The following is a 14,560-nucleotide window of genomic DNA, read 5'->3' as shown; positions in this document are numbered from 1 at the left end:
TATCATGTTGCAGTGGGAAGTTAACCGATCCATCCAAAGGTAAAATGCCCTTCTCTCTGCCATTGTAAGTAGCGGTAATGGAAGAGAATTGTCCAGTTTGCTGCCCTCGTGTAATAGGGAGGGAGACTGTCTTTCAGCACCCCTGTAGGAGAGTATAGTGGTGAACTGCCTCTAAAGACACAATTTTTTAACATCTTAATTCACTTAAAACAGACAGCGTGGCTGGAAGTTATTGTGTGTGTGTGTGTGTGCCTGCATTTGTGTGGGAGGGAGAAGTATGGATGGATGGCTCAATGGTCCCTTGGCTCCTAAAAAGGTATTGAATGTCTGCTGATTGGTCAAAGACCCCCCTCTCCCTGGTAGACCCCCCCGTAGATCCTCCTCCACCCCTCCCTGGTCTGGTAGATCCTCCTCACCCCCTCCCTGGTCTGGTAGATCCTCTTCCACCCTTCCCTGGTAGTAGGGAGCAGATTTGCCCTATCACCAGCAGTAAAGAGGCTTTTTTTCGCTAGGCTAACGGGATCACCGCTCATTCAGGAGGGGGCATTAGAACCACACTGATCCCTATCTACAGGGGGAGGATTAATCACACACACACTGCATAATGCAGGCGGTAGAGCTTAGTATCATATTTTGGCTACAAAAGCTGGTGATGTACATTTATTGACATTGCTTTAAATTCCTATTGTCTATTGAAATCAAATAGGCTTACACACTATTATCATACAGACTGTTCATTGTTACGACATTAGATTGAGTACTGTTAATAATTTTCCACTTAGTGAATACGTGCTACTGGTGCTGTGTTCTTATTCCCCTGACCTGATGCCTCCATTAATATTTCAGCTGAAAGTAGGTTAAGAGATATTAAACGCTCCTTCCTTAAACGAGAGTGGTGCTAAGCTTTCCAAGAAATTACTTCATTAATGCATGCTTGCATTTCTCAAAATCTAACTTCTTTCCCCTTCCCGGCCTCACCCCCTCCCGGCCTCTCCCCCATGGGTATCTTTCCCCTTCCCGGCCTCACCCCCTCCCGGCCTCTCCCCCATGGGTAGGATGAATCATGGAAAGTGTTGTGTTATATGTGAGGTTATTCCTTTTTAAGTAGTCCAGTAATTGGACACGTCTCACTCATCTCATTCTCCTTCTCTCAACATTTCCGCTGTCTTTCTTTCTCTCCCTCTCTCATTGTCTTCCCTCTACTGAGTGTTATCACAGAATGTTTGGCACGCTGCTCGTCACACCACGTCATGACCTCTGACCTCTGGTTAATGCCAGTAAAATGGGATGTGGTGGTAATGGTGATAAGCCATCCTTTTCCACCATCACAGAGGACCGTCAGCCATTTGCCCACTTTGTCATAGACACTCCAGATCGCCGATTAATCGGAATGGCCGATTTAATTAGGACTGATTAGAAGTTTTCATAATATATATTTTTTTACACCTTTATTTAACTAGGCAAGTCAGTTAAGAACACATTCTTATTTTCAATGACGGCCTAGGAACGGTGGGTTAACTGCCATGTTCAGAATGACAGATTTTTACCTTGTCAGCTCGGGGATTCAATTTTGCAACCTTACAGTTAACTAGTCCAACGCTCTAACCACCTGATTACATTGCACTCCACAGGGAGCCTGCCTGTTACGCAAATGCAGTAAGCCAGGGTAAGTTGCTAGCTAGCATTAAATTTATCTTAGAAAAAACAATCAATCATACTCACTAGTTAACTACACATGGTTAATGATATTACTAGTTTATCTAGCGTGTCCTGCGTTGCATATAATCGATGCGGTGCGTATTCGTGAAAAAGGACTGTCGTTGCTCCAATGTGTGCCTAACCATAAACATCAATGCCTTTCGTAAAATCAATACACAGAAGTATATATTTTTAAACCTGCATATTTAGCTAAAATAAATCCAGGTTAGCAGGCAATATTAACCAGGTGAAATTGTGTCACTTCTCTTGCATTCATTGCACGTAGAGTCAGTGTATATGCAACAGTTTGGGCTGCCTAATTTGCCAGAATTTTACGTAATCATGACATAACATTGAAGGTCGTGCATATTTAGACTTATCGATGCCACCCGTTAGATAAAATACAGAACGGTTCCGTATTTCACTGAAAGAATAAACGTCTTGTTTTCGATATGATAGTTTCCGGATTCGACCATATTAATGACCTAAGGCTCATATTTCTGTGTGTTATATTGTAATTAAGTCTATGATTTGATAGAGCAGCCTGACTGAGCGGTGGTAGGCACCAGCAGGCTCGTAAGCATTCATTCAAACAGCACTTTTGTGCGTTTTGCCAGCAGCTCTTCGTTGTGCGTCATTGCGCTGTTTATGACTTCAAGCCTATCAACTCCCGAGATTGGGCTGGTGTAACCAATGTGAAATGGCTAAGTAGTTAGCGGGGTGTGCGCTAATAGCGTTTCAAACGTCACCTGCTCTGAGACTTGGAGTGGTTGTTCCCCTTGCTCTGCATGGGTAACGCTGCTTCAAGGTTGGCTGTTGTCGATGTGTTCCTGGTTGGCGTCCAGGGAGGAGCGAGGAGAGGGACGGAAGCTATACTGTTACACTGGCAATAATAAAGTGCCTATAAGAACATCCAATAGTCAAAAGTTAATGAAATACAAATGGTATAGAGAGAAATAGTCCTATAATTCCTATAATAACTACAACCTAAAACTTCTTACCTGGGAATATTGAAGACTCATGTTAAAATGAACCGCCAGCTTTCATATGTGCTCATTCTGAGCAAGGAACTGAAACGTTAGCTTTCTTACATGGCACATATTGCACTTTTACTTTCTTCTCCAATACTTTGTTTTTGCATAATTTAAACCAAATTGAACATGTTTCATTATTTATTTGAGGCTAAATTGATTTTATTGATGTATTATATTAAGTTTAAATAAATGTTAATTCAGTATTGTTGTAATTGTCATTATTACAAATAAATGGGGGGAAAAATCGGCTGATTAATCGGCAGCGGCTTTTTTTTTTGTGGGGCCCTCCAATAATCGGTATCGGCGTTGGGAAAAATCATAATCGGTCGACCTCTAATAGACACTATTGAAGTTAGTGTGTGTCTCTCAAATGGGACCTTATTTCCTTACATAGTGCTCTACTTTTGACTATTGGTACCTAGTCCCTACAAAGTGCCTATGGCCCTGGTCAGAGCAGTGCACTATATAGGGTGCCATTTGGGATGCAGACAAGAACAAAGACAGTAAGTCATACATAAGCAGAGTCATGCGCTTAATTTCCTTAAGGAGGAGGGAAGAGGAGGGGGGGGGGGAGGAGGGAAGAGGAGAGCTGTCTGAACGGAACATGTCCACTCAGACAAACACTAATACACAAACATATATGCACACTCTCGCTCACATTCAGACACGCACATACACACATGCTCTCTGGATAACAGCTTTGCTATAATATAAACACACACAACGTCCCAAAATACTCTCATAAATACACACACACACACCAGTTGTGCTACCCCCACACATTACAGCTAATCTACTAGAGTGACTCCATCTAGCATCTGCAGCCTTTTTAAGAAACCATCCAAGTATGCAAATGCTACTTCTACTTATGCCTTCTGTCTTTGTCAAATGGACAAATGAATGGGCTATTTCTGTTTAGAGGAGAAGCTGAATAAAAGCAGAGGACACACTGAAGGAGGGGAAAAAGAGAGTGAGAGGGAGAGAGCAATCAGCAGAAAGTAACAAGATGTCTTCAAGTCAACAGATGGTGAAAGGAGGGAGGGGAGAGGGGGACTCTGTGGGGGTGGGATAGGGCTTGATGGAGGTGAAAAAGGACCCAAAACAGGTATGGGTTGAGAAGGGCAAGGTGTGTGTGTGTGTGTGTGTGTGTGTGTGTGTGTGTGTGTGTCAACGTGAACAGGAGTTAAGTTACTTCCAATGGTCCAAGTTTCTCACTCACATCACCAGTTCACAGGATTGTGGTAATCCCTTGTACACATGGACCACAGGGTGTGTGTGTAGTGGGGATTCTTTCATTTCACAGGCCACCTGGTTATTCACTCATCATTTGATACAGGATCACTTTCTTACGGAGTCGACTCCGATTTGAAACCACATCAAAATTGATTCAATTTTTCCCAAAGAACTTGAGGGCCAAGAAGGCATGAGGCACTCAAGAGGATGTGACTCCATTTCAACCACAGAGCCCTTGCATTCTAAGCCTCACAGCCAGCCAGAGGATCCAATCGTGTATTCCAGCACTCTATACTTCCCATTCTTGTCCCTTGACACAGAATACCTACACTTATAGTCCTATGCTTTTAGAGGGGCTTTAACTGGTTTTAGTGGATGTTGCCTGTACGTGCAGCTCTTGGATCAGTTTGAACTGTTTCTGCTGATGGTTGATGCTAGAACTGGGGCAGAAAAATCTGATTCTAGATCAGTTTATCAAGACCATGTCGACCTGTAATACACAAATAACAAATGAACCCCTGCTACACAGAACCCAAAATAAACAACTTGGGGTTGAGTCAGTGAACCTGGTGGAGGAGACCGTCACCATCTTCTCAGAGAGAAATGGGACCAAAACTAAATAAATATTCTCAAACTCACAGCAGGAGAGGAGAACATTTTTCTTGCTGACGTTTCATTCTATTTCGGTCGGGCGGACTGAAATAAAAGTACATCTGAGTGCTGCTGCTCACTACTCTGCTGACCTGGGTTCAAACACTATTCAAAATAATTTCAATTTCCAAACCATTTAATCTCTGCTTGATTGAGCTTGCCTGATTTTAATGGACCAATTGAATAGCCCCAAATGTGTCAACCTGGCCCATCTGGCTCTCCGGGCTTGACTAGAGCAAAGGCACAAAGCATTTGAAAGATGTCAAATAGCTTTAAACCCGGGTCTGCTGCTCTGTGCTCCTCCACCTACATTAATGTTGTAGTCCAGTCATTCATCCTGGCCGCTGTCACCCCAGGCGTGTCCCCATTAGGTTAGGGACCCGGGTCGTACGCTGCGTGACAGACGCAGGGAGCTCTGCATACGGAATCAAATTGGATCCGACAACCTCGACATCTCCAAAATCTCGATTTGCAGTTCTTATTCTAATTCTAACCCATGCATTTTGGATCGCTGCCAAAGTGAAATATGAAGGAGGTTTTCAAAGAGCTATGCAGCTGCAGGGTAAGAATATGAAATGGCAGCTTCATAAGTGTACGATTCGGATAAACCCATTCAGGTTAGAGCTTTTATTGTTATGACTGAACTAGATGAGATTAATGATAAGAACTAGATGAGATTAATGATAAGAACTAGATGAGATTAATGATAAGAACTAGCTGAGATTAATGATAAGAACTAGATGAGATTAATGATAAGAACTAGATGAGATTAACGATAAGGACTTTTGTGACTTTAATGTGTAAAACAGCACAAGCACACTATTCCCTATTAGGGAATTAGGGTGCTATTTGGGACGGAGTCCTCGTATCCTTTGAGATTTTTTATTTTTTTTACCCTATTCCTACTTCTCTCTATTCGTCTAGCCCGGGTTCCTCCCTCACTTTCTACTCCTCCCTCCTTTTCATCCCTCCATTCTCCTCGATCGCCCTCCTTTTCATCCCTCCATTCTCCTCGATCGTCTCCTTTTCATCCCTCCATTCTCCTCGATCGCCCTCCTTTTCATCCCTCCATTCTCCTCGATCGCCCTCCTTTTTTCAAGCAATTCCAGAAATATTCATTTCAGATGTGTTTTTACCATCTCACCCCGGCCCTTCTCCCTTAGATCTTTCAACATAATTGTCAGATTTTGCAGGGCCCCTTAAGAAATGTCTGGATTTGACTAGTATTATTGCACGTCTGCCTTCATGACTACAACACAGTTCGGGGAATTTACCCTCCGTTTCAAATAGATGTTTATACTTTATTCATGTTAGTCAGACTTCTAAAAGGCAATTAATAATTTACTGTTGCCTCAAAAGTCTGTTCTCTCTACGTACATTTTTGGCTCTCCAGGACACTTACTCAACCGGCAGTGAACGAGCATAGCAACTCTTCTCTCTACTTTCTACTTTTGAATTCCATAAGTATTACGATGGAGTGTTTTGTGTAACGTCGCCTGTGGCTTGAGGTAGATGGCTACAGCGCTCATTGTGAGGGCTCAAGCTGTGATGCGCGCGGAGCAAAGTGTTCCCTCCGGGGACAACACAGGCAAGGGACATTGGTTCCAGATGAAAGAGAGATGAGGGGGAGGGCTGGAGGGAGGAGGAAAACAGAAATGAGAGGTGGTTTTGATGTAGCGATACACAGACACAGCCAAGCCTATATATTTTATTCCCTTCAAACCAAGCGTATAGTAATTGCTGTAAAACCAGCACATGGCGTATTTTGATAGAACACTGCATAAATGCCAGTACATGGTGTTATGCGTGTGAATAAAGTGTGTTACAAGTGTATGTTTTATAACAGACAGTCGCAGCTTAGTTAACATCGGGTAACCTCACATTAACTGATAGCATAATGGGGGAAGAGGAGAGCTTAATGAGGACACTAGGTAATTACTCACCAAATATTTGGTCGGTAGCCTACATCTCTCTTTCTCTTGCAACACCGTCCCCACCAGTTATAACGGAGCAAATAAATGAGAGGAATCTGACAGTGGGTTGCATCAGGGCAGATGATGTGAGGGAGGCAGTATACTCCATGACACTTGTAACCTATTTCTGATTTAAGCTCTACGATGTCTCTCTCTCTACGATGAGTCTCTCCCCCCCCTTCTCCCTCGTTCTTTCTCTCTCTCCCCCTGTCCTCTTATCTCTCCTAACTAACACACAATAGCTCCACTGGCGTGAGAGGAAGAGGACACACCAGGACATTGAGTGGGGGAGCTAGCTAGAGGAGTGTGTGTGAGGCACAGGCAGAATTAATTTGATTAGTGTGGTCATTAATGCATCAATTAACTGGAACATGGAATATACTGGTGAGGAGAGAGGGATGATTGGCTGGAAAGAGCGAATAAAGGAGTGAAGATTATACAACTTAAAACCGACAAAAAAAACGGGTCAAACGTTGATGTAAAAAATGATGATAATTGGTGACCTTTGTGTAGTTGGTGACCATTTTTCAGCGAGACAAACTAAATACATTTTTCTTGTTTTTAAATGTCTGCTCTCTTCTCTTTCAGAACAATGACCCCCTGACCCTTGGTTACCATGGATACCCAACCCACAGTCAGGTAAGACTACAGTCTTAACATAATTGCATACATGTGAGACATTTGCATATTGTATGATATATTTCATTATCTTATGTCCTCCATTGTGCTCTTCCATATATGGGCAACGACATATTTAAGTTATTTTCTAAGCTCTTCAAGCCACAAGGTGGTGATGTGGATTCAGATCCTTTTTTGATTTGGGAGCCTGACAACCTCATGTAAGGGAAAGGGGGACACCTCGTCAGTTGTACAACTGAATGCATTCGACTGAAATGTTTTTTCCACACATAACCTCTTCTGAATAACCTTCTCATGTTATTATGGCTTTACATTAGGCATATGGTTGCTCTCTAGGTTTATTTTTATTTCCTGTTTGCCCTTGGATAGCCAAGAAATGTGGTTGGAATTTAAATTCAATATCAAGATAAGCACATAGATATGGCATGGATGATGTAGTCGAGCTGTCCTGCCAGTAGCTTCAATTTCTCCCTCACTATTCTAAAACATGTTTTGAGTATATAGTACAGCGTTTTGCCTGTGTATTTATGTGTGTATATACACACACACACACACACACACATATATATGTACAGTTGAAGTCGGAGGTTTACCTACACCTTAGCCAAATACATTTGAACTCAGCTTTTCACAATTCCTGACATTTAATCCTAGTAAAAATTATGTTTTAGGCCTGTTAGGACCACCACTTTATTTTAAGAATGTCATATGTCAGAATAATACTAGAGAGAGTGATTTATTTCAGCTTTTATTTCTTTCGTCACATTGCCAGTGGATCAGAAGTTTACATACACTCAATTAGTATTTGGTAGCATTGCCTTTAAATTGTTTAACTTGGGTCCAATGTTTCAGGTAGCCTTCAACAAGCTTCCCACAATAACTTGGGTGAATTTTGGCCCATTCCTTCAGACAGAGCTGGTGTAACTGAGTCAGGTTTGTAGGGCCTTCTTGCTCGCGCGTGCTTTTTCAGTTCTGCCCACAAATTCTCTATAAGATTGAGGTCAGGGCTTTGTGATGGCCACTCCAATACCTTGACTTTGTTGTCCTTAAGCTATTTTGCCACAACTTTGGAAGTATGCTTGGGGTCATTGTCCATTTGGAAGACCCATTTGCGACAAAGCTTTAATTTCCTGACTGATGTCTTGAGATGTTGCTTCAATATATCCACATTATTTGTCTGCCTCATGAAGCCATCTATTTTGTGAAGTGCCACCAGTCCCTCCTGCAGCAAAGCACCCCTACAACATGATGCTGCCACCCCGTGCTTCACGGTTGGGATGGTGTTCTTCGGCTTGTTTTTTTTCCTTCAAACTTACGATGGTCACTATGGCCAAACAGTTCTATTTTCGTTTCATCAGACCAGAGGACTTTTCTCCAAAAAGTACCGTCTTTGTCCCCATGTGCAGTTAGTTGCAAACTGTAGTCTGGCTTTTTTTATGGTGGTTTTGGAGCAGTGGCTTCTTCCTTACTGAGCAGCATTTCAGGTTATGTCGATATAGGACTCGTTTTTACTGTGGATAGAGATGCTTTTTTTACCTGTTTCCTCCAGCATCTTCACAAGGTCCTTTTCTGGAGTTCTGAGATTGATTTGCACTTTTCTCACCAAAGCACATTCATCTCTAGGAGACAGAACGCGTCTCCTTCCTGAGCGGTATGATGGCTGCGTGGTCCCATGGTGTTTATACTTGCGTGCTATTGTTTGTACAGATGAATGTGATACCTTCAGGCATTTGGAAATTGCTCCCAAGGATGAACCAGACTTGTGGAGGTCTACAATTTTTTTTCTGAGGTCTTGGCTGATTTCTTTAGATTTTCCCATGATGTCAAGCGAAGAGGCACTGAGTTGGAAGGTAGGCCTTGAAATGTATCCACAGGTACACCTCCAATTGACTCAAATGATGTCAATTAGCCTATCAGAATCTTCTAAAGCCATGACATCATTTTCTGAGATTTTCCAAGCTTAGTGTATGTAAACCCACTGGAATTGTGATACAGTGAATTATAAGTGAAATAATCTGTCTGTAAACAGTTGTTGGAAAAATTACTTGTCATGCACAAAGTAGATGTCCTAACTGACTTGCCAAAACTATAGTTTGTTAACAAGACATTTGTGGAGTGGTTGAAAAACGAGTTTTAATGACTCCAACCTAAGTGAATGTAAACTTCCGAATTATTTTATTTTGAAATCATTTTCGTGGTCTTTTTCAACGTAAACTTGAACCAGATATAAAGTATTTGCCACCACTGCTGAAATAAATCCAAACTGTGTGTGTGTGTGTGTGTGTGTGTGCCCTGCAGTCAACACAGCCCATATGACAATAAAAACCATACATAGGGGCCTACCTTATGTGTTTGTGTGTACCGTATGTCCAGTGTGTTTACCTGGGTGTGTTTTAAGAGGCTGATTGTGTTATTAGGTGGTTTAGTTGGTGTTGTTAATCCTCAGATCATCCTCCATGCTCTTTCCATAATCCCCTCATCCCTCCCTCTTTATCCCCCACTCCCTCGTCACACGGCATCCGTAGTGCATCATTCATCATGAACGCTTTACACGGCTGACAATGTATGCATGGAATTAGAATTACTAGAATGGACATTCCACTATCTATATATCTCTATCCTTGGTTGTTGTTCTGTGGCTAAATAAAATGATACGGACGGTCCCCATGTCCACTTACTGTATACCTCTGTGTAGTGTGGAATGGCAGCTAAAGGAAAACAATGGCTGAAAATACCTAGAACTTGTCTGTTCTTAAAAGAGTCTTGCTCAAGGAAGCGGTATAGAGGAAAAAGCCATTTGGACCACGGCGGTATCGTGAGGGGATGTTTGCCCGAAGAGGTTAAAAACACGAGACGATGAGAAGTCGCTCACAAAGCCCCCTGGGGAAGAGCTGCTAAACTGTCACTGACAGCATGAGACGAGGTGATCAAAGACTTTCCGAAGGAAGAGCCCAGAGATTGTCACGCAGGAGACGGTGAGAGAGTGTGAGAAAAACAGAAAGGAGAGGAAGGAGGGAAACAAAGCTTCTGTTCTCTCTTCAGTCTCCCAGTGGTGCGAGCAGCCCCAGTTTAACTCACCTACATGGAGAGAACAGGGGGAGGGAGATACTGCGACACGGAGGGAGAGAGAGAAGTAGGGGAGGGGGAAAGTTTGCAGGTGTGACAGCAAGGGAAAGGAGGCGGCGTAGGAAGGGGAGGAGGATGTGTGGCTGGGGAGCATCAGGCTATCTGGGTGAGAGAGAGAGAGAGGGATGAGCAGTGAACAGGCAACGGCACGACAGAGAAAACGGAAGGCTGGGGGTTGAGGGAAAGGAAAGCACAATAGAGAAAAAAAAGTGAGCGAGGGAGAGTGACAGGGACAGAGAGAGCGGAGGAGGTGGGGAGGGGGGCTTGGCGTGGTATACGGAGCAAGCGAGGGAAGAGGAGGGAGATTTTGAATCTGTGAAGAGCGACAGATAGACGGGAGAGTGAGCTGGAGAGGGGACACGTACTCGGATAGAGAGGAGGAAAGGAGAGCGAGGATAAACGGATATTTCAAGTTTTTGCACGAATACGATGATGGGACTGTACTATCCTTCCGTGTTGTCGGTGAGTTCCTATCTTGAAATCCCCTCTGCAAGGCTTATTCTACTGTTTCGGTTGCTGTTTTATAAAGGAACAACAATTAAATTACATAAACTAGGTTTGTCTGTTCTTTAGCTGCAGCGATTCTTAATTCAGCGCAAATGCCAAGCGTTGTGTTTGACCCTTTTTACTTGAGCGGTGTGCTAGTGAGGCCATTTCATGCATGGCTTTCCACCCAATCATCAGTCAGAAGCGTCGGCAAATAGGAAATCAACACTGGAATACTGCGCTGCACTAGGAGAGGGACAGAGATGGGAGCCTTTGAAGATAGAATCTGTATTATAATATGCTGTGTGAGCTTTGCTGTACCGTATTGTCATGGCATCTGTTCTCTTGCCCTGGGCCTCTAGTGCTCACAGATACGTTCGCTGACCACATTTGTACTCTGGCTTCTCAATTCATGCGTCGTAGCATTTATGTTTATATGCAGGACATATGGACGGGAATATTTGTTCCTGCAAATCTGGAGAACAGGGAAAGGGATGTGTGCGTGTGTGAGAATGAGGATATAGGATTTGTTTAGGATGACCGTGTAAGTACAGGCCTCTAGCCTGCACTGTCCTCGGGATCTGAGTAAGCCTCAAGACATGTTTGCGTATGAGAGGAGAGAGGGAATAGGAGGGAGGAGAGGGAATAGGGGGGAGGAGAGCAAATGGGGGTAAAGAAATTCTGCAGCTGTCTGTATACGTATCCCTCTATGCTCTGAGCGAAAGGGACAGGTGCCCCAAGAACAGTTGTCTCTCACTCTCGCTCTGTCTCACTCTCTGCCGGTCTCTCTTTCTGTCTGTCTCTCTCTGTTTTGCTTTCTCTTTCTTCTCAACCAATACCCCCCCACTCTCTTATCTCTCTGAGAGACGCTCTCTCACTCACACACGCTTTGTTTGAAGGTCGAGACTCCCGTGTGTGTGTGTGTCAGACTAACGCCATATCATTATATTTGAGGGATGACTCCGTGGTCCCACCATGTGTTCCACCAGTGTCTGACTGACTACCCTGGTTAGTGCTCTGCCTGCATACATGCATTGGCCTGTACTCTTCTTTCAGCAGTACCTTTGAATCCTGCTCCCTTTACTATTTGACCTCTTTTCCCTGTGCCTCTCCCTGGGGTCCTAGCAGCTGTTATCTCAATGTTTTCCTTTAAGAGCCCCAGAAAGAGGGGGATGGGACGGATAGAGGGGAAACAGGAGAATGTACATTGAAATGAAAGGTGACAGACAGCCCACCTTTTGTCTTTGCAGGAAGGCCCATAAAAGTCATAGTTGTTCCTAAAGGATAGATTATACACAGATGGACTGCTAGAGAAATGGATAAGGGAGGTAGATGGGTGTAGATATATATAATCTAGACAGTGAGATGGATAGCTCACTGGATAAAGCTAGTTTGTTGCGTGACGTAATAGAATGCTGAATCGCTGACAATGCAGTGGATCCAAAGTTGCAATTCACTTGAAAGGGGGGATTTTTTTGTTTGTTTGTGGAGAAGCACTGGCACAGTAAATTATAGCTTCTGTTTTAAGGTGTGCTTTTACTACAGAGCTCTTTGTGCTAATAGGGATAGCCTAGCACTGAGAGAAAGAGAGAGGGTTGGAGAAATAGAGAAGTATTTGCAGAGCCCCACCCAAGCGTGTGCCCTAAGGCACGGGAGAGACACCTACTTGCCCCCCCCCCCCCCACACACACACACACAAACTATGGAGGTCAAAAGCTCTTGACATTCTTCAAAGGCCTACACTACCAGTGATTTATGATTCTGCCCCCTTTCTTCAAAATGGGCTATTAGTGTTGTTGCTATGACGACCATTCATTGATCGAGGTAGGCGTGAAGTGTCACTAGGAAGTGTAACAACTTTTTACAGGCCCACACGGGCATGAAGCATACACAATGTCCTGAGCCGTGCTTCAAATGTAATAATAATGGGTCCAGTTAACACTGCAAAACCGTTCTACTATTGGGACTGTGGAAGTCGTCTTTGCCGAGGTCCATTTTGAATGTTCATTTGTGTCCACTCTATGGCAGCGCTAAACTGATATGCTTTTGAAAACTAATGATGCACTTTCCAAAGGAGGGCTGGATGTGGAATCCCAACCAGCCTTGCTCCAACCGCTCAGTGCACGGTGTGATTGACAGTACAACGGTCATCTAGGAACTAGCTTATGTACACACATGAACACGTTGGCCATGGGAAAGCCAGAGTCAGATTGGTATTGAGCTCTCCGTGTCCTCTGAACAAGACGAACTAGTTCCATGGTCACTGACAATGTGTTAGAAGAGGAGGAACGACATATGTAGTGTCAATAGACTCCTGTTTTGTGTGTTCACCTGTGTGTGTGTTTGTTTGTCTGGGGCTGCGTGCGTCGTTGCATGGTTGACAAGCGGTACGGTAAAGCAATATTGACCGACAGATATTGTCAACCATGTCTGTCTTGAATGTGTACCTTTCATAAAGAGTTGCACCGGAGCCTAACAGACCATTAATACCAGAAACAATACAGGAGAGATGACAGAGAACGTGGTGTGCACGTGATAATCTGGAGCATGCATAAGACCCTACAAGGAAATGGATGTGGGGGCGGAGTGAGAGGGGCTTCATGACAAGCAGACATGTTACCCTATAAGGAGATGTGGAGTGGGAGGAGTTTACGGGGCGAGCTAATGTTCTGTTGCTATGAGGCTGCCTGGCAGCGAGGTTGACTGGGGGGGGGGTGGATGCAAGGGTCCCGTCTGGATTTAATGAAGCGTTAAAAAAAAGAAGGGTGGAGTTGAGGGGGAGGACAGGGAGAACAGCAGCAGCAGCAGGAGGAGAGCGAGTGGGAGGGAGGAGAGTGATGGGGAGAGGGGGCGGCATAGGAGGATGGAATTATTTAGGAAGGAAGGAAAGGGTTTCTTCTACAGTTCCTTATGTTAGGAATGTATAGATAGCTGGTAAACGTGCCAATAATTTAATAAATAGTATTTTGAATTGTGTACTGTTAAGCTCCGTGTCTAATGTACTGACAACAGAACTGCACCTTTCAATTCATGCATCATCTACAGTTCAGTAGTATCCAATGAATGCCACCTTCCCCCATTCTTCATACACTCCAGTGCTTTAGAATTAGACTGTAGACTTATGCCATACACCCATTAGACAAAGAGGTCCCTGAAAAGTCATTATTCATGTCGAAAGGCCTAGATCTGCCCTGGTTAGCCGCGGTTATCTACACACGCGCACACAGTGACACTGCTGCAGTCAGACAATGCAGAGGAGTGCATTTTCTAACATGCCAGGCTCCTCAAACACACTAGCTAGCCGGCGCTAACTGACCCGAAAGTAAGTCAGCTGCAGCTACTGCCTCTGAATCACAGGCTCCGCTGAACTGACGGCATAAGCTTACACAACCAGGGACACACACTCGCGTTTACAAGTGTGTGCTGACAAGATGCGTGACACATATCTGTCTACAGGACACCCCACATCAGAGTGACAATATCTCTCCTTCTCCCTGTCCTGCTCTTTCTCCATCCATCCCTCTCTCAGCCATCCCTCTCTCAGCCATCCCTCTCTTTGTTACACAATCTATGTATGTATTCAGCAGATGCTCTTACCCAGCGACAATGACAAAGCAACTTAGTCTAAATCACATAACAAGGCGATCCTGACAGACCAGGAGACCATTCCAGTTGATGCCCACAGGACTCTGGTCAAAATAAGTGCACTATACAGGGAAC

General features: G+C 44.0%; 1 protein-coding gene across 6 annotated transcripts in view; it reads left to right on the top strand.

Moving 5' to 3' along the window:
- The window catches only part of LOC109865819 (RNA binding protein fox-1 homolog 2), a 36,850-nt gene that overhangs the window by 2,178 nt on the left and 20,112 nt on the right, over window positions 1-14,560 (top strand). For 5 of the 6 annotated variants that reach the window (XR_004204449.1, XR_004204450.1, XM_031799289.1 and 2 more), the window contains exon 2: window positions 7,178-7,228. Coding sequence is in view for 4 of the 6 variants with exons in the window: in XM_031799289.1 (XP_031655149.1) it covers window positions 7,178-7,228 (51 nt within the window). In the remaining 2 variants the exon portion in view is untranslated. Of the gene's footprint in view, window positions 1-7,177; window positions 7,229-10,226; window positions 10,817-14,560 lie in introns of those variants that run through there. The other variant, XM_020454278.2, reaches the window with a different exon arrangement.

Source organism: Oncorhynchus kisutch, linkage group LG20 (genome assembly GCF_002021735.2).
Source record: "Oncorhynchus kisutch isolate 150728-3 linkage group LG20, Okis_V2, whole genome shotgun sequence".
Lineage (NCBI taxonomy): Eukaryota > Metazoa > Chordata > Actinopteri > Salmoniformes > Salmonidae > Oncorhynchus > Oncorhynchus kisutch.
The sequence above is the reverse complement of the archived record's forward strand: the minus strand, read 5'-3'. Positions and strand labels throughout refer to the sequence as shown.